General features: G+C 43.9%; 1 protein-coding gene across 1 annotated transcript in view; it reads left to right on the forward strand.

Moving 5' to 3' along the window:
• SH3BGRL (SH3 domain binding glutamate rich protein like) overlaps nucleotides 1–22,679 on the forward strand; it is a 37,608-nt gene extending 14,929 nt beyond the window's left edge. The window contains exons 2-4 of the mRNA XM_072876666.1: nucleotides 12,067–12,252; nucleotides 15,564–15,644; nucleotides 19,820–22,679. Coding sequence (XP_072732767.1) covers nucleotides 12,067–12,252; nucleotides 15,564–15,644; nucleotides 19,820–19,852 — 300 coding nt within the window. The 3' untranslated portion in view covers nucleotides 19,853–22,679. The remainder of the gene's footprint in view (nucleotides 1–12,066; nucleotides 12,253–15,563; nucleotides 15,645–19,819) is intronic.

The raw sequence follows: 22,679 nt of genomic DNA on the forward strand, positions 1-22,679 counted from the left end.
TTTTAAATCAAGCTCAGATCCTTCCTTTTGAGAGAGAACAAGTGTAAGTCTGACACCTCTCCAGAGCTGAAACACTTCGCCCAGTGTTCAGCAGTGGGAAGCTTCATTTGCATTCACTGTTTTTCTGTGTTCGGGCTGTTAGGTTGTCTACAAAAAGCATGCACCTAGTGAGGTTTGGTGCCTCTTCTAGTAACAGCTCTGGTGCTGCCAGCCCCTTCTTGTGACTTCTTGGGTTTTAACTCCTCCGTTGCCCAACTGCTGGGGATCCTGTGTTTCATGTGCATGGAAATACAGAGTGTAAAAAGGCTTGCTGCCATCCCATAAGCAAACGTCTCTATTTTTTGGCTGATGATGGAAAGCAGTTTTAAATGTTAAAATCTTGCTTTAAAATCCCTGAAAATGGAAGTTTTGGTGGGGATTGTTTGTTTTGTGTCCTGGTTTCAGCTGGAATAGAGTTAATTTTCTTCCTAGTAGCTGGTATAGTGCTGTGTTTTGGTTTTAGTATGAGAATAATGTTGATAACGCAGGGATGTTTTAGTTGTTGCTAAGTAGTGCGTATACCAGTCAAGGACTTTTCAGCTTCCCATGCTCTATCGGGTGCACAAGAAGCTGGGAGGGGGCACAGCCGGGACAGCTGACCCCAACTGGCCCAAGGGCTATTCCATACCATATGGCCTCATGCTCAGTATAGAAACTGGGGGAGTTGGGGGGCAGCGATCGCTGCTCGGGGATGGGATGGGCATCGGTCAGTGGGTGGTGAGCAATTGCATCGTGCATCACTTGTTTTGTGCATTCTTTTATTATTACTTTCTCTTCCTCTGCTGTCCTATTAAACTGTCTTTATCTCAACCCATGGGTTTTACTTTTTTTTTGATTCTCTCCCCCATCCCATGGGGGGTGTGGGGAGGGTAAGTAAGCAGCTGTGTGGTGCTTAGTTGCGACTGGGGTTAAACCATGACATTTTGAAATCCAGACAAATAATCCCATTGCACATTGCTGTCACTTTTCACATAACTTAAAAAAAAAAGAAAGGAAAACCACAAACAAATGAAAAACTAATCTCTTGATCTACGGAGGGATCTGTGTTTGGAGAGGTGACTGATGGTCCCCACAGGCACTGTACATCAGCCGGTGCAGTAACGTGCTCAGGGGTACTGGCATGCCAAAAGCATCACGGTTTAAAAATCCAGATAATATATGATAAGTGTTCATATTGTATATACATCTTCGTCTGAATCGCGTGGTGGGGGGTGGGAGTTGTTCAGACATATGGTGCAGCCAAGGTTTTTTAGTTGTTGCACTTTAGTCACTAGTATCAGTCGTTGGCCAGATGTAAAGCTTTTTGTAGGAATGCCCCTTACCTGCTGATTGAAAAGTAGTGTCACGCAGGGTTTGGTAAATCCAGGTTACCAAGGACCGTGGTGCGGACTGCAGAGATCCTTATTTTTTCCCCTTGGATTTAGAAACAGATCACTTTCGAGTCATGTAATGTATGGTGGTTCTTTTCCCCACAACAATTAATAACCTGATTGTCAGTGTAAGTCAGTGTGTTGGGCCCAGTGCTTATAAGCAAAGAGCAAAGATGAGCACACATGGAGTGAGTATCTGGTTATTTGAACCAGATCGCAGCAGTAAATTAACTCCTTTGTATTGGAGTTCTCAGTTTTAACCATGTAGCTCCTTCCTCCAGGATGAACTCTGAATGTGTTTCCAGCTGAGGATCCACAGGTAACTAGGGAAAACCTTTCCTTAAGAAAAGCGAAACATGAGAGAAATGCATGTTTATTGTAGCACAACGAGGTAATCCATATTTGTGATAAAACCTTGAAATAATGTTTTGTATTACTTCTATGCTTCTAGCCTTTTAACAGGCAGTGGCTGCCATGGAGAAGAGTGTTGGCATCCTGACTTCTGCATAACTCTGATTTGGCAGTAGTGACTCTTTTTAAGCACTTTACAGAATTAATAAAGGCATCTAAAGCAGACAGTAGAGGGATGTTTAACTTTTTTTTTGGGTGAGGGAACAGATATCCTGACTGAAGTCATCTTGCATCTGATCTGCGTGCCCATCCAGAACACTCCTGTGAGTTTTGTGCATCTGGCTAGTAGACTTGGGGCTGAGCTGAACTCGGGCAAAACAAGTAGGATGCTGCCAATGTGGTACATGAGCCTTGGCAGGCCAGGAAATGCTAAATGAGCAACTGAAAAAAAAAAAAATACTGGGGAGTGGCCAGTAAGGAGAAGAGTTAAAGGAGAATGCACAATGTCACCCTCCTTTTCCTTGCAGCCAAAAGAGAGAAAGATTTGCTTCCGAATTTGGTGGCTTTGGGAGGAAAAGCGGTGGGTTTTCTGCTGACAGAGAACCATTTTCATGTACTGGAACAAAATCTGAAGTTTATTAAAGGGTACTTTTCCACATTGTCTTCAGGTGTTGCCAATGATAAGATGTTCTGTGTTAGAAACCTGGTAGCACCACAGTACTCCTTGACAAGCGGGTATAAAGGGATGAATGGATTCACCCCCTGACTCTTCCAGTGCTTGCATATTATTTGTTAAGAGCTGAATTTGACTTAAGCTGTGATAATATGTTGATCCTTAAGGTGTCTTCATAGAAAGTAAACTTAAAACGCATTAAAAAGTAATCAAGCCTTCATTAGGCAGTGCTGCTACTGCTGTTTGCCAGAAGCGGAGAAGATATAAATAAGGAAATGTTACTTGTCCTCATACTTGACTAATGGGTAAAGGAATCTGCTTTTGGCCGCTGCTGGAGGAAAGTAGCTAAACAGACATTCGATGCGATGCAGCAAGTTAGTTCTGACCTATTTATGGCTTTTTAGTAACTTTCTTATTAGAATTTGACTGTAATAGAGCTTTGGTAGAACTGGCTGTATTGCACGTCTGACACAAAACTAGCGACAGTCAGAAATCCTGCTGCAACATTAAACTTGAATCCTGTGTACATTAAAATGAAAGAATCGATGCCATTTGAGTCTGAATATTTTTGACTGTTGATATCATGCAACACTAACAAAGGTGAACTTCTTATAGATTTGCTTCTGTCAACTGCTTGAGCGATTATGCCCACAACATGATTAAGGGGTTGCTTAATGTACTCCAGCCTCGAGTTTTGCTAGCAGATGTCTACTTTCACTACAAGTGACAAATACCCCAGATCACCATGTAGTGTAACTGTAAAGAGCCTTTGGAATCCTGTTTCTGAGCAGTTGCTTTCCACGACCATTCAGCTTGTGTCGCACGCTGTTCACAGCACTGTATTTACACCTCTGCCTGAAGTGGTGTGACACTGAGTGCTCACCTGGATCTCCCCTGGGTAGGGAAGCCCTCTTGGGAAGTAACGCTGTCCTGTATGCATCCAAAGGTGATAAAAACCAGGCATTAGTGGTATTTACACCATTACCTTTCCTAAATGTGCATCATACTTTACGTGGCACAAAAGTCCTTGCCTTGAGCGTACGCAGTGTGTGCTGTCCCACCGTTCAGGCATATACACGCGTGCACAGCGCATGCACACGCATACATAGTGCAAAGGCACCATCCAGCTGGGTGCTGAGCACTAACCAAGATGAGGAGGGAGCGGGCAGCTCAGCAGCCTTTCAGAACAGTGAGTCTGTGTGGGTTACTTCAGCTCTCGATGCTGTTTCACAGCACAAGTGAATGTGCCGGATACTGTATTTAGTGTTCTCCTGTGCTTCCGAACAGAATTAGGTTGAGATTAGTTTTCTATATTAGTATCTTCCAAATGATGATTATATTACTTTATTCTTTCCTTTGGAGCAATAGAGAAAAGGTTTCTTATTTTTTCTTAACTAATTCCTTGAACTTCAATAGCAAGTCAGCGACATAGCAATTAGGAACCTGCTCAGCAGGCTGCTTTGCTGGGCTGTACCAAACCGAGGAGCCAGGCCTGTGTTACTGGCTGAACTTTCCAAAGCAGGCTAAGGGGACTAAAAGCCAAACTCCCACTGGGGATTTTATTCTCTTTGCAGTCTGCATCAAAGAGTAAATAAAAGTGAGTGGGAGTTGGGTCCATAAGGGCCTTGGGCTCTGCTGAGGATCCTGATCCCCAGGACTTTAGTACATGGAGGTGACATGAGCTTTCGTGTTTGGTTCTTCTGGTAGGAAAAAGCTTGTTGAATGCACTAGGATCTTTTGACTTGGCTTTTGTCGTTGTGGGATTTAACAAATTTTTAGGCCTTGGGTTATTGAATGAGTGCACTTAGAATGACATTATAATCCGTAAGAGAAGCTTTTATTTTTGCTCTCATGAATCAGCTTTTCCATTTATGTAACTTTCTACCGTTTCTGGTCTTGTTTTGGGAAGTACAGACTTTGTCCTTTGTTCTAGCTGTATTCTTGGCTTGTGCTGCAAAATCTGATCTGTGGTGTGGTACCTTATGCCTGGGAAATGCCCCACTGCAGGCAGACCATGTGTTCCAGACGTGATGCAACCTCCAGGTTAGGTTGCAAAAACCTTTCAGTAGCCTGTATTTTTCCCCCAGCCTTGCTCTTGAGTGGTGGTCCTTTTGCATCCTTTCACCCCAGGACTTTTTCGTGCTTTTAAAAAGTGTCTTCCAGAACCATACCTGAAAAATGGCAATCGGGTTGGTGCTCTTGCTGCGAGCTGGAGCCCGTTCCCTCCTGCCCTGGGTTGTGGGCTGGCACATGGTGCTAATGCAGCCTGGGGTTGGTGGGCACCCGGTGGTGAGAACCATGTCCAAATAAACAACTTTTAAGCTGTTGGGGGCAAACCACATCAAGAGAGGGCTGCTGTAGCTGCTATGCAGTATACATGTTGATATGCCATGGGCTTTCCCCAAGGGCCCTGGAGGGAGAGAGTAAGTACATATGGAGCCCATCTGGATGCTGCCTAATTGCTGAAAAAAAAAAAAAATAGCAGCACAAGTACAGCATGAGCTTTTCTAGCCTCCTGTCTTTGATTTAGGTCACATAAGATCATGGTGGTCTTGCTGTATTTGTCCTCAATCTCATTCCTTTACAGACCAGAAACCAAGCACTGGGAGAGAGAATTATGACATTCCTACATGTAATGCTCAGCTTAAAATAGCCGGAACAAAGAAGTGGTTTGAGTTCTGTAATGATAATTGCCTAGACCTAAATATAGGTAGATGTTCTACCAGGCAGAGGGAAGTATGAGTGAGACATGAATCGCTGGGAGACGACACCTCAGAGACAGCCTGCAAAGCTCTGATCAGGCAGGTCATCGCTGTAGGTGCCTGCAAGTTTCCCACCCTTTGACCACCATTTACAGCGGATGGTGGCCACCAGCACCACTGGAACTGGCACCTCTGAATTTTAAGCTAATTGGGGGGGGGGGGTGAATCTGACATGTTCATACAAATAAAAACAACAAAAGCACTTTATACAAAAAACTGGCTCCTTGAATAGCACAGTAAAAACAGAGAAAACTCTGATGGCGACCAGGACCAAGCTGGCTCAGAGGTGTTTTGTCTCAGAAGGGAGTCCTGCTGTAGTGTCCTGGGGGTGGAGAACAAGCTTAGGGGGGCCGTCAGGAATCAGTGACATTTAAATGCATAGCTGAGCTGCCGTGCTGTTTGCCTCCCAGAACAACATAATTTGTAGGAGTTAAAATTATAAGTGTTTTGCAGCTAATTTGCAAGTATTAGTTTCTGCATTAGCAACTCACATGAGGAAGGCATTATAATTTTAGAAATTAGATGAGAAATGTAAAAAAAAAACAAAAAAAACCCCCACCCAACTGTTTTTTTTTAATTCCAAAAAGTGGCTGTGAATAGCCATAGTGTTAGCCAGCCACAGCAGCAGAGGTGATCAAGTCCTAGAGTCACTGACACTAGACCATAGAGAATAAACACTGCTGCTAATGGACTTATTCAGCTTTATTTCTCTTTACTCGCTAGTTGACTTACTTGGCTGCATAGCATGCCCCTGCACAATGCCCAGAGGCAGGACTGATGCCTGGCTGGTGATTTTAGCTGGCCAGTTTGCTTTCTTGCAGGGGCTGGAGGGGAACGGGCTGGGGTACGGTGCGCAGCTCAGCCTGCGGGATGTCCTGCAGCAAGTTAATTTGTCTTGGCAGCAGCACGTCATTCCTCATGCTGCCCCGTTCCCTCCAAAGAAAACCACTTTCTGGGTATTTTCACCTCGGCCGCAGAGCAAAAGGACAGCGCTGCTGGCTGCCACCGGAGTTTGCTGAAGATTTCTTATGCTGTGCTTTTCCTGTTTGCTGTTTAAATTTGAGCTTATCAATCTTCAAAAGGTACTGAATTGTTTGAAGAAGTGATGGTTATAAGTCTGTCTACAAACGGTAGCATCATCTGGGGATTGGAACTTTTTCACTATTCTGCACAAAGCAGATATCCTCTGTGATTTAAAGAATTGCCCTCTAATGATGAAACAGCTTGTTTAAAATCATCAGTGGCTTAAAATACAACCACTGTAAAGACATAGTTGCTTTTCCTTATCTAGAACCCAGAAGGCTGGAATTGCAAATGGTAAAAAACCTTTTAAAGCTGGTTTTGTCTTTAAATTGAGAAGTGTGCAAGGTCTAGATCTGCTGGAAGGTGTTCCTTCTCTGTTGTCCTGGTGCTGGCTCTCGGCTGGGAGAGGCAGCTCAGGCCACATGTTCAGCAGGAGCTGGATGCTATAAGCGATGATATAACCATGGCCAGGAACTTTATAGGAAATCTCTCTAAAGTTCTTTTAAATCCTCACAACAATGTATGAGCCATTTAATTGCATCTTTGGGGGGGGGAGGGGGAATATCTGTGGTTTTTTTCCCTGCATGGAGGTCAGGGCACAGGACCCACAGAAATGGCAGAGAACGCCCCGTGCCGAGTGCCAGAACGGCAGAGCTGCAGCCGTGTTATCGGCACGGGGAGGTTTGTTGTGTGATCAAAACAGCAGCACTCAAACTGTAAACTTACTTCGGGTTCCAGGGGTCCATAAATAGATTTCCAAAACATGTCTATTGTCCAACAAGGAATTTATTTATAAACTGAAAAAAAGAACAAGATTTAAAAAAAAACCAAACCCCCTCCTTGGCCAGCAGTGTAAACTAGACTATTCTTTTGTATGTGTATGCCTGTGTATACCAAATAAGATAGAAACTTCTTTGAAGTTCATTTCAGTAAAGCATTTAAAACAGCTGTTTCCTTGCAGTGGGGTAGTGCTAAGAGAGGCTGGCTGTTGGATAGCTGGTTTACAATCCTGGCCGGAGCTGGGGATGGAGTATTGCCTGCTTGCTGGACCAACGTCCTGCAGCATCGCCCCTGCCTCCTTTCTGTTCATTATCTTTTAGTTGAGTTCTTTTTTTTTTTTTCCCCCCCCTTCCCCCCAGTGAGTAAAGATTTGGAAGAGAAAAAAAATATTGAGTCTAAACCATTGCAGCATTTTCTGGAAAGTTTTCTGCCCACTTTAGGGTTAAAGCTCCGTTTTTGATGGACTGTGATTCGTTGGAAAATGTCCTCCGTCTCTACTCTTGGCAGCTTTGACGTGGTTTCTCTTCTGTTACTGATGTCATCCACTGATGCGAGTTAGATCTTAGAACAGTAAATTTAACTTCTGATGTGTATTCAAGTGAGGGACAATAATCCTAAACTACTCATTTTCATAACGTTACTTTATGCACATTCTCTGTTGAAAGCCTAATGTTTCATGATTGTCTTGTAACTGGAAAGGAAGAGAATCTTGATACATGAGAGTATTTTTTTTTTTAAAAGCCTGCTGGAAGCATGTGCTTCTAATGTTGCTTGTGCAGATTTTGTATGCAGAAGATTATAGGTTGGTGGTGAGACTTTGCTTAACCTCCAAGCACTTGCCATAAAGCTATTTCTGTTTTTGGAACAGACAGTGAAAGCCAAAACCAAGTGAAAATCGATTCATTTGGTTAAATGTTTCCTTTCAACATTATCTTAGGAACGTCAGCAAAAAGTATAATGTTTCCACTCACCTGAGTAATTTTAGCTGGTTTTTCCACAAGAATGCCCCACGAAGCATGAGTCGGTGTGTTCAGGCTAAGAAACCAGGGATGTGTTTCTGGGGGTGGGGGGTAAGGCCATCTGTGAGCAAAACTGGCTTTCACGAGGGCATTCTTGTTTCCCCAAGCAGGGCAGCGGTGAGCTCCAGCAGGATGCCTTTCTCTTGGCAGTACTGACTTCTGCTGCTCCCCACCCCAACCCTTCTCCTTCCGTCCCTCTGTCTCCATCCCACCTCTACCCCTGGGATTTCCCTCCCGTCTCCATCCATCCATTTTGCTCATTCCCGTCCGCTCCTGCCCACAGGCTCTTTCCTTCCGTGCAGTTGTCTACCCATCCCCTTGTCTACCCATCCCCGTCTGTGATTTCTCTGTTGTTCTTGTGCTTTTGTGTCTATGTACGAGTCCTTCTGCCTCTCCAGTGCTCAGGACCCTGCCACAGCGGTGTTGCCCTTGTCTCCCCGGCTCCTGCGTTGACTGTATGCACGTTCCCGGCTCTCCGCTAGTGCTCTCTGCCCTGCAAAATGTGCCAGGAGCACTCAGTATAAACAAGGATTTTCATGTTTGCAAACTGCAGTTAGCTGCACCTAACAGGCCAAAATAGCTTTAGACAAGACAGTTGTTTGCGTAGGATGAGGTGCGGTATCTGGAAAGGCACTGGCCGGTGTCCATGCCCGGTTAGGCAACTGGGAGAGGTTTTTTTGGGAAGCGAGTGCTGCGTGTTGACAGGCACATCCTGAAGAAAAGCTTCTCGCTCCTTCCCAAACATGGGCAGCAGGAACCATCTTCCAGGCTCTTGTCCTTTTGAGTAAGGGTATGTACGGGTAAGTATGCCCTTTCGAGTAAGACGAAATACCCTGAAGCAGCAGCAGGCGTCTCTTGCTCTATTTTAGGCACTTTCCTCCCAGTGGTATTCCACTGCCTGAGATTAATAGAAGCTTTCTAAATAAAATCCCATAAAATAATGCGATCTGGCAGCTCGGTGTCTGTTCCGCCCAGCAGTTGGTGCCATGTTTCTCTGGAGCATTTAATGCTCTTGTGTAAATGCTTGTCACCGTGGTTGGAAGACTTGTCTGAGGAGCTAGGAGGAAGACATCACCTCTTAATCTTCCAACTTGTTTTTTTTCTTCAGCCAGAAAACTAGGGTTTCAAATGAATATCACTCATGCATCAACACCAGCTCCTTGCTTTTCTTGAAGTTCCTAACAGAATTACCTCCTTTGACCACAGACGGACCGAGAGCGGCACAGAGACCAAACTGCCGTGCTTGCCTTCCACATGGTGCCTTTTCTAGCAGAAAAAATACATTTCCAGCTTTGCTAGCTCTTCATAAACAAGCGGAGAGGGTTATCTGCTGTGATAGCCTTTCGGAGCCGCAGTTGTGAACTTGGGATCTAGTTGTGCTACCTGTAGCTGAAAAAACAACCCAGAGACTGTCCTTGCTCCATGAAGCTGGGAGAGTGAGTGAAAATAAGGCGAAACAGGCAATGTGGCAGTGTACAGAGAGATGTTTTGCATACGTATGTCTAAGAGAAAAACTCTATTTAAGCTCATCATATGAAATAATGGTAACATAGGGTAGCCAGAGGCATTTCCTTCATGTTGAAGAAGCATCTTAATGGCTGAGATAGTCCAGCCCTGTCAGACTGGGTGCTGCACGAAAGGACTGGATATGCGGAGTCTGCCTGCGAAGGGGTTGCACTGTGAGACTGAGCCGAGATGCTGTGAGGATGTGTGTATGGCTAGGAGGCAATCTAATAGTAGAAATGATTTACAAAACTTCTCAGGAGATCAAAATGCTAATTACTGTCAAAACTTCGAGCTCTTGTTTTACACGGCAGAGTGTATAGTTTAATAGTGGATTGGGTAAAAACTTGGTTTTCTTTTTTTTCTTATAAATTCTGGGACATCTCAAAATGTGTTCTCACTAAGCAGCAGATTTTGGATAAGTTAAGGACCCGAGACTAATGAAAACTAGCTGAATCTGTAATTTACCAATGGTGGGAAACAGTTAATTAAAATAGAACTAGCTTGGAGAAAAAAATTCCCACTTATTCCCAGGTCAGTATGTTGCCTTAGATACTGACCGCTGACAGAGGAGTTTACAATTACAAAGACCTTTCCCTTATTTTAGTCCTACAGAATAGTTCATGAAGGAAGTGCTCGCTTTTGTTTTTTTATCTGAGCTGTATGGCACGGTGGAGAAAAACTTCCCCTGACTGCTCCCTCCTGCTGTGACCCCTGTTATTAAAGGCAAGCGAAGAAATCTCTTGCCAGTAGATTCGAGTCTGCTGAGAAACGTTTTTCTATGCAGCCTGTAACATAAATTATTTCCTCGGGGTGGTATTAACTTGTCTATTTTTATTTATTTTTAGCCATGATGAAAATTAGCTAATGCCCAGCAATATTCTTCTGTTTAGGGGTACAAGGGTACTCGCTAATCGAGTTCAGCGGCTCCTCTGCTGACGTGTTAGGAGGAATTACGTTGGCTCTTGCAGCCCTGGGCAGGCGGCTTCCCTCCTGAAGCTGGGAGCACGTTTTTCCCCCGTCGGGAGAGCAGGGTTGGTCCCTTTGCACTACACTGAGCGAGATGCAGCAAACCACCCCACCCAAGATCTAGTTTAACCTGGACCGGTTCGCCATCACGGATTGTCACGCAGCCAGCAGCGATGGCTCCGAAGGAGCCACTAGAGAACGAGTCGATGGATGCTTAAAGGCTTCCAAGGCATGGCAGTCTCCTCTTTGGAGAGGCTCTGCTCTCCCAAACCGCACCCTTCCAGGGCAGCACTTCTCCTACGCTAAAACCTCGCACCCTCCCTCCAGCTCCCGGTCCAGCTCCGTGCCCCGTGGGTGTGGGGCTGTGCGAGCCGGGGGCGCAGGAACCATATTTGGCTCTCGGCTGGCTCTGCCCTGACCTCGGCGCTGCTCGCCGGCAGCTGCCTGTTTTCCCTTCACCGTATATGGAGAGGCTGCTCGGGGGAGCTGGTGGCTGACCTGAATTAGAAGCAGTGCAACATCTGTATGAAGCGCTGCTTTTGTTGCACTGAGCTAATTAGGTTAAAGCCAGGCCTTGGACTGGTTTTGTAGTGAAGGGAATAATTTGAAGAGAACAAATTTCCCATTAAATCCCATTTTTTACTGTTTGCCAGGATGCGCATGGTTATAATTTCCTTTATGGTGGTAAAGTCACGCAGAGGAAGAACAGAGCATAAGCAGAAGATCTGTGTATCAGGAAGTCAATAATTCATATATGACAGTAATAAAACCCACCTTTCCCGTAAAAAGCCAGCACAGTCTTTGCCGCACAGATCCTGCTTTTCGCTTGGGTGCTGTGTGAGTACGCAGAGGATGGGCTGCATCAGGTGCGGGATCGCATCCAGCCTGTGCAGTCAGGCCCCGCGAGACTTCTCCTTGAGACGAGCAAGGACGGGGGGTGGGGGGTCGCAGCTCTCCAGAGACCAAACCTGCCGCTGCTGCAACCTGGAGCAGAGCAGAAGAGGAGGTTTGTTTTTTTTGTCCAAAGAAACACGAGACAAAATTGCTTTGAGATCTTACTGTTAATGATGACTTTATGAGATCTCTGTCGGGAAGTCCCTGCAACCAGGTGCATAGCCTACATGAGGAGGACAAAAACCTGGACTTTAGGAAGGGTGGGTTCAGCCTGTGCTTCCAGGGGCACGAAGGAAGCAGGTTGTACCTTAGATGTCCCTCCAGCAAACTTCACTGCACCTGAAAAAACAACATTCCCCCAAATTAATTGTAAGGCCTGGACAACACAGCCTCTGCTAGGGGGCACCTTTGCTTTTGCTTGGAGACCTTTAAGGTTCACCACACCCACGTGTATAAGGACAGTGTCTTTAGACTTCAGCCTGTTCAATTATATAGGAGCCAAGTCAAGGCTCAGATAGGACTCTTTAGAAGATACTTTTTTATTCTAAGAATTTTCTTACCGCTTCCATTTTCAACCTGTTTTGTACCCCCTTGTTTCCACATTGAATTGCATAATTGGCAGCAGAAAAAATGGTTTGACTGATTTTGTTTGCTTTCTCTCTTCCCCTCCCCTTTTGTGACAGATTAAAAAGCAGCAACAAGATGTGTTAGGTTTCTTGGAAGCCAACAAAATTGAATTTGAGGAAAAGGATATCGCCGCCAATGAGGAGAATCGGAAATGGATGCGCGAGAACGTCCCTGAAGACAGCCGGCCAGCAAGCGGGAACCCCTTGCCGCCCCGGCTCTTCAATGACAGCCGGTACCTCGGGGTAAGGGACGGCTCCAGGTCTCCATCTCTTCCTGTCCCAGTCTTCTTACTCGCTGCCACAGTCTGTGCTTTGCTGTTGTGATCAGCAAGAAAGGACTTGGCCAGCTGTACGTTCAAGTATGCAAACTGTGAAGGGCACGGAAGGTGTTACACATTTACCCCTCCTCTTGGGCTTTTAATAATAATTGATTCTTGAATATTCCAGTTTCTCCATAGAGGAGAGATTAAAATTGGGACCTCCTGGTTTTCAGATCATTGTGCTACTTACTGGAATGACCCTGCCACCAGCTTGCAGTGTATATATATTTTTTTCCCTGTGGTTTTTTTTTCCCATCTTATGGCTCTGAAAGTTTACAGGTTTTTTTTAATTCTCACATTCACCATGATTGTGAACTAACACTTCACAGAAATCTGTCACTGTTGCATCAACCTTATGTTCTGTAGCAAGTTCAGAGATGTGTTCTGTCTACATGGGGTTTGCCAATATGTGTGGATCCCAGATCGCTCCGTAGTCTGTTCATCTTCCCAAATAAGTGCTCATATGCAGTGATGTCTGCCATGACCATAAATCAGTTTTCTGATCCTTCTTGGGATCAGTTTTTGTGTACTGCTTGCAAAATGAAGGCTGTTGCAGTCCACTTACTCCAATGCCTTGAACAGATTAAAACTCATATTGCAAATACAATTCCTACTTGTAATTTAATGCTTGATCAAAAGTAAGTTGCCCTGAAGCAGTTCTACTCAGCAGGCCATGCTTGAATTATTATTAGATTAACTGTTAATTTTATTTTTAAAACTTAATATCTTCTGAAAAGAGCTCACAGTATGCATTCCTCTGGTGCTGTGTATTGGTTTCTAAGTCATTTTGCAGTCTGGTCCTGACCCGCAAAGTCCGTAAGTCAGAATCTGCCAGTTCTGGACCTTTGTGAGGCGATTCTGCAGCTACTGAAAGAAATTATTCTCAATGCGCCAGGATGTTTTTCTTGCTTGTAATAAAAGCAGAACTTGAAACAATATCCACAGTGAGCTAATGTACCGCTTGGCTCTCCAAACTTTACTGACTGTGGTTGTGACATGGAAAAAGGTTGGTTTAGAGTGACAAATGTAATGATCAATAGTTGTCTGCAGCTGAAAGCTGAGAAGGGGCTAGTCACAGAGAGCTGAAAATCTCTGTTCAGTTCTCTCTCTTTAAAAAAACAAACAAACAAACAAACAAGAAGCAACTATTTCTGTACCAGTAGGAAGTCCAGTTGCAACGGTATCACCTTTCTCCCTTGGTGTACTGGAGCTTGAGGAATGCAAGCAGATCACCGTGCAGTTGTCCTTTATCAGTGAAACATTGCCACGTTTCTGCTGCATTGCTGTAGCTGTGCAGCAGAACAGGGCTTTACTATGCGGTGGTGTGGGACAGGAAGAGAAAAAGCTGTATGCACCTAGATCTGGATGCTTGCTTATCAGAGGTGCTTCTAATGTATCCCCCGACTGCAACCCATGACAGTTTTGTATACAGTAATTTTGGGGAGAGGGGTATAGATGCTTCAGACCAGTTCTTGCTGTGGGTTTATTTCATCCCCAAAGTTTTGGTTGACGTCACTTTGAACTTTTGAAGTTCCGTCAATTTGTGTAGCTGGATTCAAGTTAACTACAGTTTAGCTTTCAGGAAGGTAACAGGTAATTCTATGCCCACACGCTTGAACCTCTTTATGTCTTTATCTGATCCATCTCAAGCGTGAACTTCCCTGTTTGTTTCATCTGATGCAGCATAACTGGCAGAGGAATGAGCAAATTGCCTTTTATTGGCCTGTGCACAGCAGAAAGGCTGTAACTGTAGATGCCATGCAAGTTGGCATGAACCCTGCTCCTTAGTCACAGGCATTCCTTTCCTGGTAGATGCTACGAAGCAGACTGCCGGACTATGCACCAGCAAGATAAACAACCCCTTTGTTATCAAGCAGCCCCAGTACTGTCAACAGAAGGGCTTCAGGGAGGATTTAACATAACCATACACATTTTTCTCAAACTAGCACCGGAATGCTACATGTATTGTATGCATTTTACATGCATTAATAATTTGACGTCCCTGATCTCTAGGCAGCTTGAATCCTGTGTTCCCTGTACTTTCTTCTGTTCCAGCTGCAACAGCCTCTTCATAGAGCTGCCCCTGTCCTGAACACGCTGCTGTTTTCAAACAGCATTTGCTCTTTTTTAGGTTTTTGCCTACCAGACAGACAAGCATGTGAAGCAGGGTGCCCATAATGGCAGCTCTCTCCCTGACTTCAGCCTGAGACTGAGCCTGCTCTGAGCTGCTGCCTTGCCTTGGGTTTCTCAGCCAGGACTCCTGCATCAAAACATTCCCCAGTAAAGCTGGAGAAAGCTGGTACTGTTGCTTCAGTTGAAAGGGAGAGAAGGAAAGTCATAGGACAGATATGTGCTGAGTTTGGAAATCGGAGTGAGGGAAGTATGTGGTAACTCGGACAACGGTGGACTTGCACAAACCTTCTGGGTTAGTTTGGTCCGTGTTTGGCAACTGCTGTTGCTGAGCCACACTGTGGGCTTTTTGCTTGCTCTTTCCTAACTTAGCAGACAACTAAGCTGTGTTGTTTGTACTCTATACAGCACTGCGTTCTGCCTCAAATATAAAAAAGGGCAGAGAAGGAAGCATTGGTATTTCTTGTATTATTTCATTGTTTTTACTGTAATTTTCCTGGGAAGTGGCTGTGTGCATATTTAGAGCAACTGTAGTGCACTATGAGTACAATGAACAGTGCCACCTTATTTCCTTCATCTGTGTAGACCAATCATTAATGGGAAACATGATGGGAAAGGATATACTCTCAGTTTACGGGTTTAAATTTAACTTTTAACAGGTTTAAGAGTTAATGTCCATGGTTGCACAGTTGCCATTACTAACCAGTAATTAGCAGTGGCGCCCGTGGACATCAGTGTTTCCGATGACAAGGTATGGGCTCAGCCTGCTCCTGCAGGAGGGACATCCACGCCAGACCAGTGACAACTACCTTGCTATGGAGGCTGTCCCTCTGGGAAAGGTGGAAGCACCTCACAGCAGCATCTTATGGCCACAGATACTGAAATTCCCAGCTTGTCACTTTTCCGACAGTACAATTTCTATGATATCAGTGCTAATGATAAATATCTGAGGTGATGCTCTGAATTTTGCATTCGGCCACAGGAAGCAGTTTGCTCGGTGCGGGTTGGGTAGCACACCAAACTGAGCTGCAGTTGTTTCTGACGATTCATACTTCTGTCTTTTGTTCCTCCCCCCACCCCCATCTTCTGACTCCCATCGTGAAGGACTATGAAGCTTTCTTTGAAGCTCGAGAGAACAACGCGGTATATGCGTTTTTAGGCTTGACTGCACCGCCTGGTTCAAAGGTAGGTGTGCACGTTTCTCACACTAAATCACAACCTGTATTTTACACCTCGTTCTTCACTGCTCGTAGTAGGATCTTTTATGTGTTCTGTGGTTGCCCCAATCAATCTACCTGCTGGTCTGATATTCAGTCTCCAGAGACTAACTTTCAGGCTTCAACATCACAGCGACATGCTGTTGTTATGTGCTGGTTTATTTGGAGGATGCTGTGTTCCCCGGAGGCATCTTCCTCCCCCTCCTTCTACCAGAAAAACTCTGTGTTCAGTACAGATGCTCTTTTGGTATCCTCACTGCTCTTTTTTAAGTTAATGGAAAAGCTTTTGTTGCTTTGGAAAGAAGAGCTGGGTCAAGTTCTTCACTAGTAATAACTGTCTCTTACCGTTGGATTTCTCTTTAATTGTAGACTCTGGGAACAAGTGAAAGAGTAGTTAATATTTGCACTGAAGAATGCACAAGAAATCTAGATGAAAAAAGTTGTCGCAAAACCAAAGAATTATTTCAATTCAGTATAAAAACTTAATTCATGTGAAGTTTTGGTGAGATTTTTGTACTAGAAAATACTTGAAACCAGAGTTGCTGTTTTTGAAATAATGTGGTCTTGCTTCAGAGTAATTTTTTTCCTCCAGCTTGTTATCTGAAGCCTTGTTTTCCTTTGCCAATTACAAACTGGGTTGCTGCTTTGCGGACGCAATGGGCTGGAATTCTCCTTGTGATTTTGATAGGATAGGACAAGCCTGCTTTATACGTTTCACTTGACAGCAGCAGGATCCTCCAGGTCACTTCCAGCTTTCTTGTTCCAATGGATAAACATGCCATTTCCTTTCAACTTTATTCATGTAAGAGTTGAAGGTCAGTGCACATCACGAAGAGACCTAATTTTAAAGGTGAATGATGATCCATCAGTATTAAGCATTACAAGTTGTGGGTCAGATTGAAACAGTTTTGGGAGCCAAACTAATTTCCACTAATGTGAATGGTGTAGCGAGGAAAAACTCTGCCTTGTACAGAGAACTGCAGAGAGCAAAACCTGTGATACATGCCCCAGTGTCATGCGTCACCGGCGTTAGGAGCCCAGCTGCACACAGTGTGATAGTCATGCAAATCTTATTTAAGTTTCTTGGAACATCTGCACAGCGCTGCGCAAAAGAGTATGCGGGATAGAACCAAGGAGTGAGAAAGCAGCCCTGAGACCACGGGACACAGAAAAGCCCGTGTGTTTCCCCTCGCGGCCGAGATCTGGGGAGTGCAGTGGTACTGGAGAGCAGTTGCTGCTGTAATGAATCAGGTCATCTGTCTTGATAACATTTATGAACGTTGCTGCTTACTTAACCTGCCAGATTGCAGAAGCAGTCTCCATGGCTGTTAGTTGCTCTGATTCTGTCCTAAGGGGTGCTCTGATTCTGTCCTCACCTAAGGAAAAGGTGAGTTTTAAAAAGGAGAAACATAACGCAGTTGTACTCTGCTGAATTTTCGTATTGCTTGCTACAGCTTGGGGAGGTGCGTCCAAGCCGATGAAGATAACCTTTACATAAGTGACCTCGTACCCAGTGCATTCTGCTGTTAGTCTGACTTTTGGTATCCGTCCCACAATTACGTGATGTCAAATCAAGCTGATGGCCTGCTGCTGAGGAGAAGAAACTGATTTGTAGATGCTGAAATTGGCATTTACAGCATGCAGCTTGGATGTGATACTGTAGTTAATGACATTGCGTCTGCGTATGTTGCTACATAAAATGGAAGGAGTCTGGGATCAACCTGTGTGCAATTGCAAGAGAGGACCTTGACAGCAAACCTCTACTAAATGTCATCATGAGAGATTTGGAAAGTTGTTTGACTCTGAACACAGAGTTGCAATATTAATGCTAAACAAGAAGGGCTCAGAAGTGAGCGTGGGAAATGCAAGTAACTATTTACTGAGCCCTGGTGCTTTGGTTTGTGCTTTGGGCACTGAGAGTACAAATGGACCTACAAACCCTGGGAAGGGCTGGCATTCAATTTATCTTAAGTATCCCCACTTCAAACAATATTGGTTTTAAAGGGAGAGGATTTGGTGAGTTAAAGGCTGTGGTTAATTATTTAAGGACTGAGAGCATGCTCAGTGAGGGGCCTCGAGGGAGAAAAAAGGAAAAGTAGGAAAGAAGGATAGTGTCAGATCTGAAAAGCTGAGCCTTTCCCAGGTAACTTGCAGGACCACGCCCAAGGAAATGGAGTTTGACCTTCCAGACAAATAGGTTAGCATGTTCTCTGAGTTACTTGTACCCACTTTCCTGGGGATGAGGGAAATACCAGGAATCCTCTCCAGCTTACCACTGCCTGTTTTGAAGAGAAGTACTTTGTCCTCCATTTTCTGGCAAAAAAAGAAAAGAGCTAGATGTCATTCCGCAGTGCCCACGACTGGTTAATGGAGTTGTTACAAAGCCAAGGGAGCCATCTCCTCTTTGTTACCATTCAAAGAACCACTCATCTGTTAGAGAATATCAGACATCCTTTTTCTTGTCAGGCTTTGTAGACGTTTTTAATCTTTCCTTCATTATTCACCTGCCTTTTCTGCCGTGAACTGATAGGATGCCCTCGCACAAGCAGCGTGGCTGCATGGTGACGTCCCGGCTCCACTCTGACCCGTGACATGCGGCCAGAGGAGCAGAGCGCAGTCTGGAAGCGCGGCAGACCTGAGCCAGCGGTCCAAGCAAGGCTGTTCCCACGCCCCTGAGTTAAAAGGCAGCACGATGCAATGCACTTGGGCAGATAGCCAGGAAAACCAGAGTGATCCACCACGTCTAAGATAACGGAGATATGCGTGGTACTTCCTGCCCTGCGAGCTGGGGTCACCCACTGTGTCCCCTCTCTTACAAGTCTTACAGGCTTCTTGGAAATTCCCTTCTTAGTCCTTTTTCTCTTGTTTTTTATTTGTTTAGCATACTGGCTTATGTTAACAATGATAATTGTTAAGTCTCTTATCTCCAGTGTTTCTACGCAGTCACCAAAGCAAACAACTCCATTACATAAAAGTTGAGTTTAGCAGAACTTTTTCCTTTAAAATAAACCATGCTGTCCACCCTGAAGTGCTGCAGTGAGAGCGCTGTGACTGTTCATCTTTTTGTAGGCCATGTTGCTGCTAACAGGTAATTAAATTCATCTTCAGTCAAAAGTACACTTGTAGAAACGATCTTTGGAAAAAAATTCCTTTTGCATTTCTTCTCTTGTCATTCTGTTCCCATCTGTGACCACCTTACGAAGGCTGAGAGAAGACTGAGAAATGCAGGCTATTGTTTTTTACTGTTCCTTCTGAAACACTGAGAATTTAGAGGTTAGCTGGTATGTCTGCTAAACTGCTTCAGCTGTTCCTTCATCTCAGAAGCTGCATAGGAATGTTTTCATGTAGGCAAAGGGCACCAGATCTATACCAGGTCCCTGGAAGAGGTGTGGTTTGGGAGCCCTGGGCATGGAGAGCGGGTGGTAGGCAGGAGCGGTTCCCAAGGAGCACGTCCCTGCTGGCTCGCTTCCCCCCGCAGCGGGGAGCTGGGATTACTCAGCAGAGCCGGTGCCAGGACAGACCTGCTGCCAGCCCTGCGATGGAGCTCACGTATGGGTCTTCTGCTGGAGCAGCTCCGAGCTGTGTCTGACTAAGGACTCGCAGGCTGCTCTGATCACCCTTCTGGAAGGCAAAAGCTAAATGGGTTGTTTGGTAGGGTTTAGTTCAGAGAGTAAATTATGTCTCTGCTGAGACCTCTTTTTTTTTTTTTTTTTTTTTACATGGTGATTTTTATTAATTAAGAATTCCTTTTCCATTTAACCATAGTTCTTCAAATAATCTTTGATCTCTGAATAGTTCTTGTGTCCTAACAGGAAATCAGGGATAACTCATTATATCTGATCATCCTTTGTTTTAAACTCTTATGATCAAAACTGGTCTTGGCCACAGGTTGGAATATTCCTGCAGGTCCTACTTGCGCTAGCTTAGAATTGGAGTTAAAGCCAGCACCGTATGGGACTTGTTTTATAACGTCATCGTAGGCAGTGGGGACTCTCTTCTTGAATTGGGTTCAGTGCTGCTCAGTACTTAGTCATGTATTGCTGCAATTTTTGTTGTGTCATATGTTGGTGCCTAACACAGGTATGTGTAAGTTGTCGCCTTTCATAAAGTACTAATACGTGTAACTCTGTTCTGCTCTTTCAGGAAGCTGAAGCCCTGGCAAAGCAGCAAGCATGAATTTCAACTGCCTTAAATGTTCTGTAAAGGGAATTTCCACAGCTTTTTATAAAATAGTACAACTGTCTCTGCTTCAAGAAACGTAGATGTGATTTCTAACATTTGATTGGTGCTTGCAGCATTCACCGTACGTAATACAAATTCGAACACAAGATGAAAATGTGAACGTAAAGGTAGAGAGCACGGAGTGTATTATTACAAAGTTGGAAGCATAGGAAACTGAAGCAATTAGACATGAATGATTTTCACGTAGTTTAAACCGTCTTGGCAATTCGTCCATTTTGTGTAAACTTCAAGAAACTTATTTTAGTACTAATAATACAGATGGGGTTATACCTAGGGACCCAACTATTTAAAATACGGAAAACAAGCAACAGCATCTAAAACCTTGTCAGATACTAACTGTAGTGCCTGAGTTGCCTCAAAAATGTTACTGAATTACACAGTAATTTTTCAGTGTCTTTTCTGGTTTCAGATGAAATTGTAGGTGGTATCGTGTAGTATAGCCATTGTAGTCACTTTTGAAAGTTGTGTTTGTTCTTTTGTAGAATGGATATTTAAGATTTGTATTGTAACACACTGTACAGATGATAAAAAGAAAATAATGCCATGTATTTCTCATTTAAGTGATCCGTGTGGGCTCTTTTGACAAAGAAAAAGGGATTTGGGCAATGGACGGCCTTTCCATTGGCAAGTTGATCACACAGCTGCCTAAGCACGACTCGATGACATGTCTGTGTGCAAGATGCAGTGCACCTCAGTGAAGTGGGCGCTAATTCCCAGGCAATGTTGCAAATAAGCCAAAACGGCCAGAAATGGCATTTCCTTACCTGTGTAAGGGTGAAAGCCTTTAATGTATTTCTCTACAAAAATACCAGTTCACACTGCTTATAGTATTAGGCATCTTATTGCATGTTCAAGTAGTCATTAGATTCATATAGTATTTTTTTCAAATGAGGAAATAAATGTTTGAATAGCAAGAACTATTGTAATTAAGGAAGACCTTTTTCTTTTTTTTAAGGTTTAAAAACTTATTTTCCATTGTTATTGCCATATCATGAAGCTATTACAGGAATTGCGAATCTATTAAAGTGTCTTGTATTGGTGAATTTTCCATGTGCAATATTAACCTGGCTGTTCTCCCAGTGCTCATGAGATAGACTGTATTTCTTGGCCATATTCTGCAAAAATACAAATAATTACAAGTGCCCTGAAGGATAAGAAACAGGTTTAAAAAGTATGTGGGTCATCTAAAATGCATTTTTGCACCACATAATGTACTTATTCCCCAAAAGCATGAAAAGACAGTAAGAAAGATAATTAGTCCTTGCTGTAGTTAGAGGATGGGTCTAATAGCTCTGCACACACACATTTTGATTTTCTTTGCTTTATGAAGACAGAGAAACAGGCGGTACAGAGGAGCAAAAGGCTGCAGCTTATCAGCGCCATGCGGTTATTTTGCACTGATGCTGTAAAATGCGTGCAGTGCTTTTGAAATGCTTTCTGGAACAGCTTACAGTTCATAGTTTTGAAGTCTGAAATTAGGAACAGGATAAAAGTAAAACCTTACGTTTCCAAAGATGTTCTAAAGTGCAGTAATTTAAATACTTCCCTCACCAGCATTTCTTTGGGGCTTTTGTTCCCTTCACTACCACTGATGATTTTGTCAGCATCTGTTAAAAGAGAAATGCAGCTACCTGCTTCGGTTGGAGAGGAGCTCTGCTTCTGGAGAGCTCATGATGAAACTCCCACCGATGTCCGAGTGAGCAGGATCTAGCGTGGAGCCAAGGTAGTTAAAATGGTATTTAACTCACGTTTTGTCTTTGCTGATTTGGGAGCCTGGGAGTCCGTTTGAAGCTTGTCCTTACAAAAGCAAGCACAGTATCAAAAGGCATAGGGATAGATTAATGTTGCCTTACCTTCACGATTAACACGCACATTCGTGCTTTTTCATTAACAAGCTTTATCAGCAATTAGTGAAATTTTGTGACATTTATTTTCTTAAGATCTTTTGGGGATGGAAGTTATGTTACATTTTAAATCCAGCGTCCAATTTTTGTTGTTCACTACGATTTCGTCTTTCTGAACTGAGGTGATTTTTCTTTCTTAATATTGGCGTAATCTTTCTCTGTGACACTAGTGGTCAAGTTTTTGAGAAAGTATGTAAGAATACTAAGTGAAGTCTTGTGAAGAAAGTGGAATTTGACACACAAGTCACTATACTCATGCCAATGTGCTGTGTTTCCTGTGTAAGGAAAATATGGTGTAAGTTTTGTGAATTACAGTCATTATTTTGGAGAAGCTGTAATTGAAGGTCGCTGCCAAATTCTGGCAGTTCAGCGACCCAAAACATTCTGAAATGAGGTCAATCTCTGTTTCTGAGGGTGAAGAAAATTGCCAAGTTTAAGAAAGCAAAGTCACTTCCCTCGTCTGGTCCCCCACCCTTGCCATATGGTAGCGTTCAAACTGGATCAGCATTCCGAAGAAAGCTCTGTTGAGACAGACTGAATTATTTCTTTGTCCGGGGAACAAGGCACCAACACAAACTGAAAAATACCGAAAATATCTTTGTTGTGGGGCTGCGTGTAAAACTTGCATTCATTTTGATGCCGATATCTTGCATGAATTTAGGAGTGCTAGGAGTCTGTTGCCTATATGCTGTTTTTCTGTTTCCCATACCTGTGTTAGGTTAATGATGGGTGCAAGACCTGAATTTGTTCATTTCATTTTTTTTTTCCTATGTAGAAGGCAGGCATTGAGGATTTAACCTGTATATTAACCGTTCCTGTATCATTCCAATAAAATTGTTTTAGAATGCTTTCTCACA

Source organism: Ciconia boyciana, chromosome 12 (genome assembly GCF_034638445.1).
Source record: "Ciconia boyciana chromosome 12, ASM3463844v1, whole genome shotgun sequence".
Lineage (NCBI taxonomy): Eukaryota > Metazoa > Chordata > Aves > Ciconiiformes > Ciconiidae > Ciconia > Ciconia boyciana.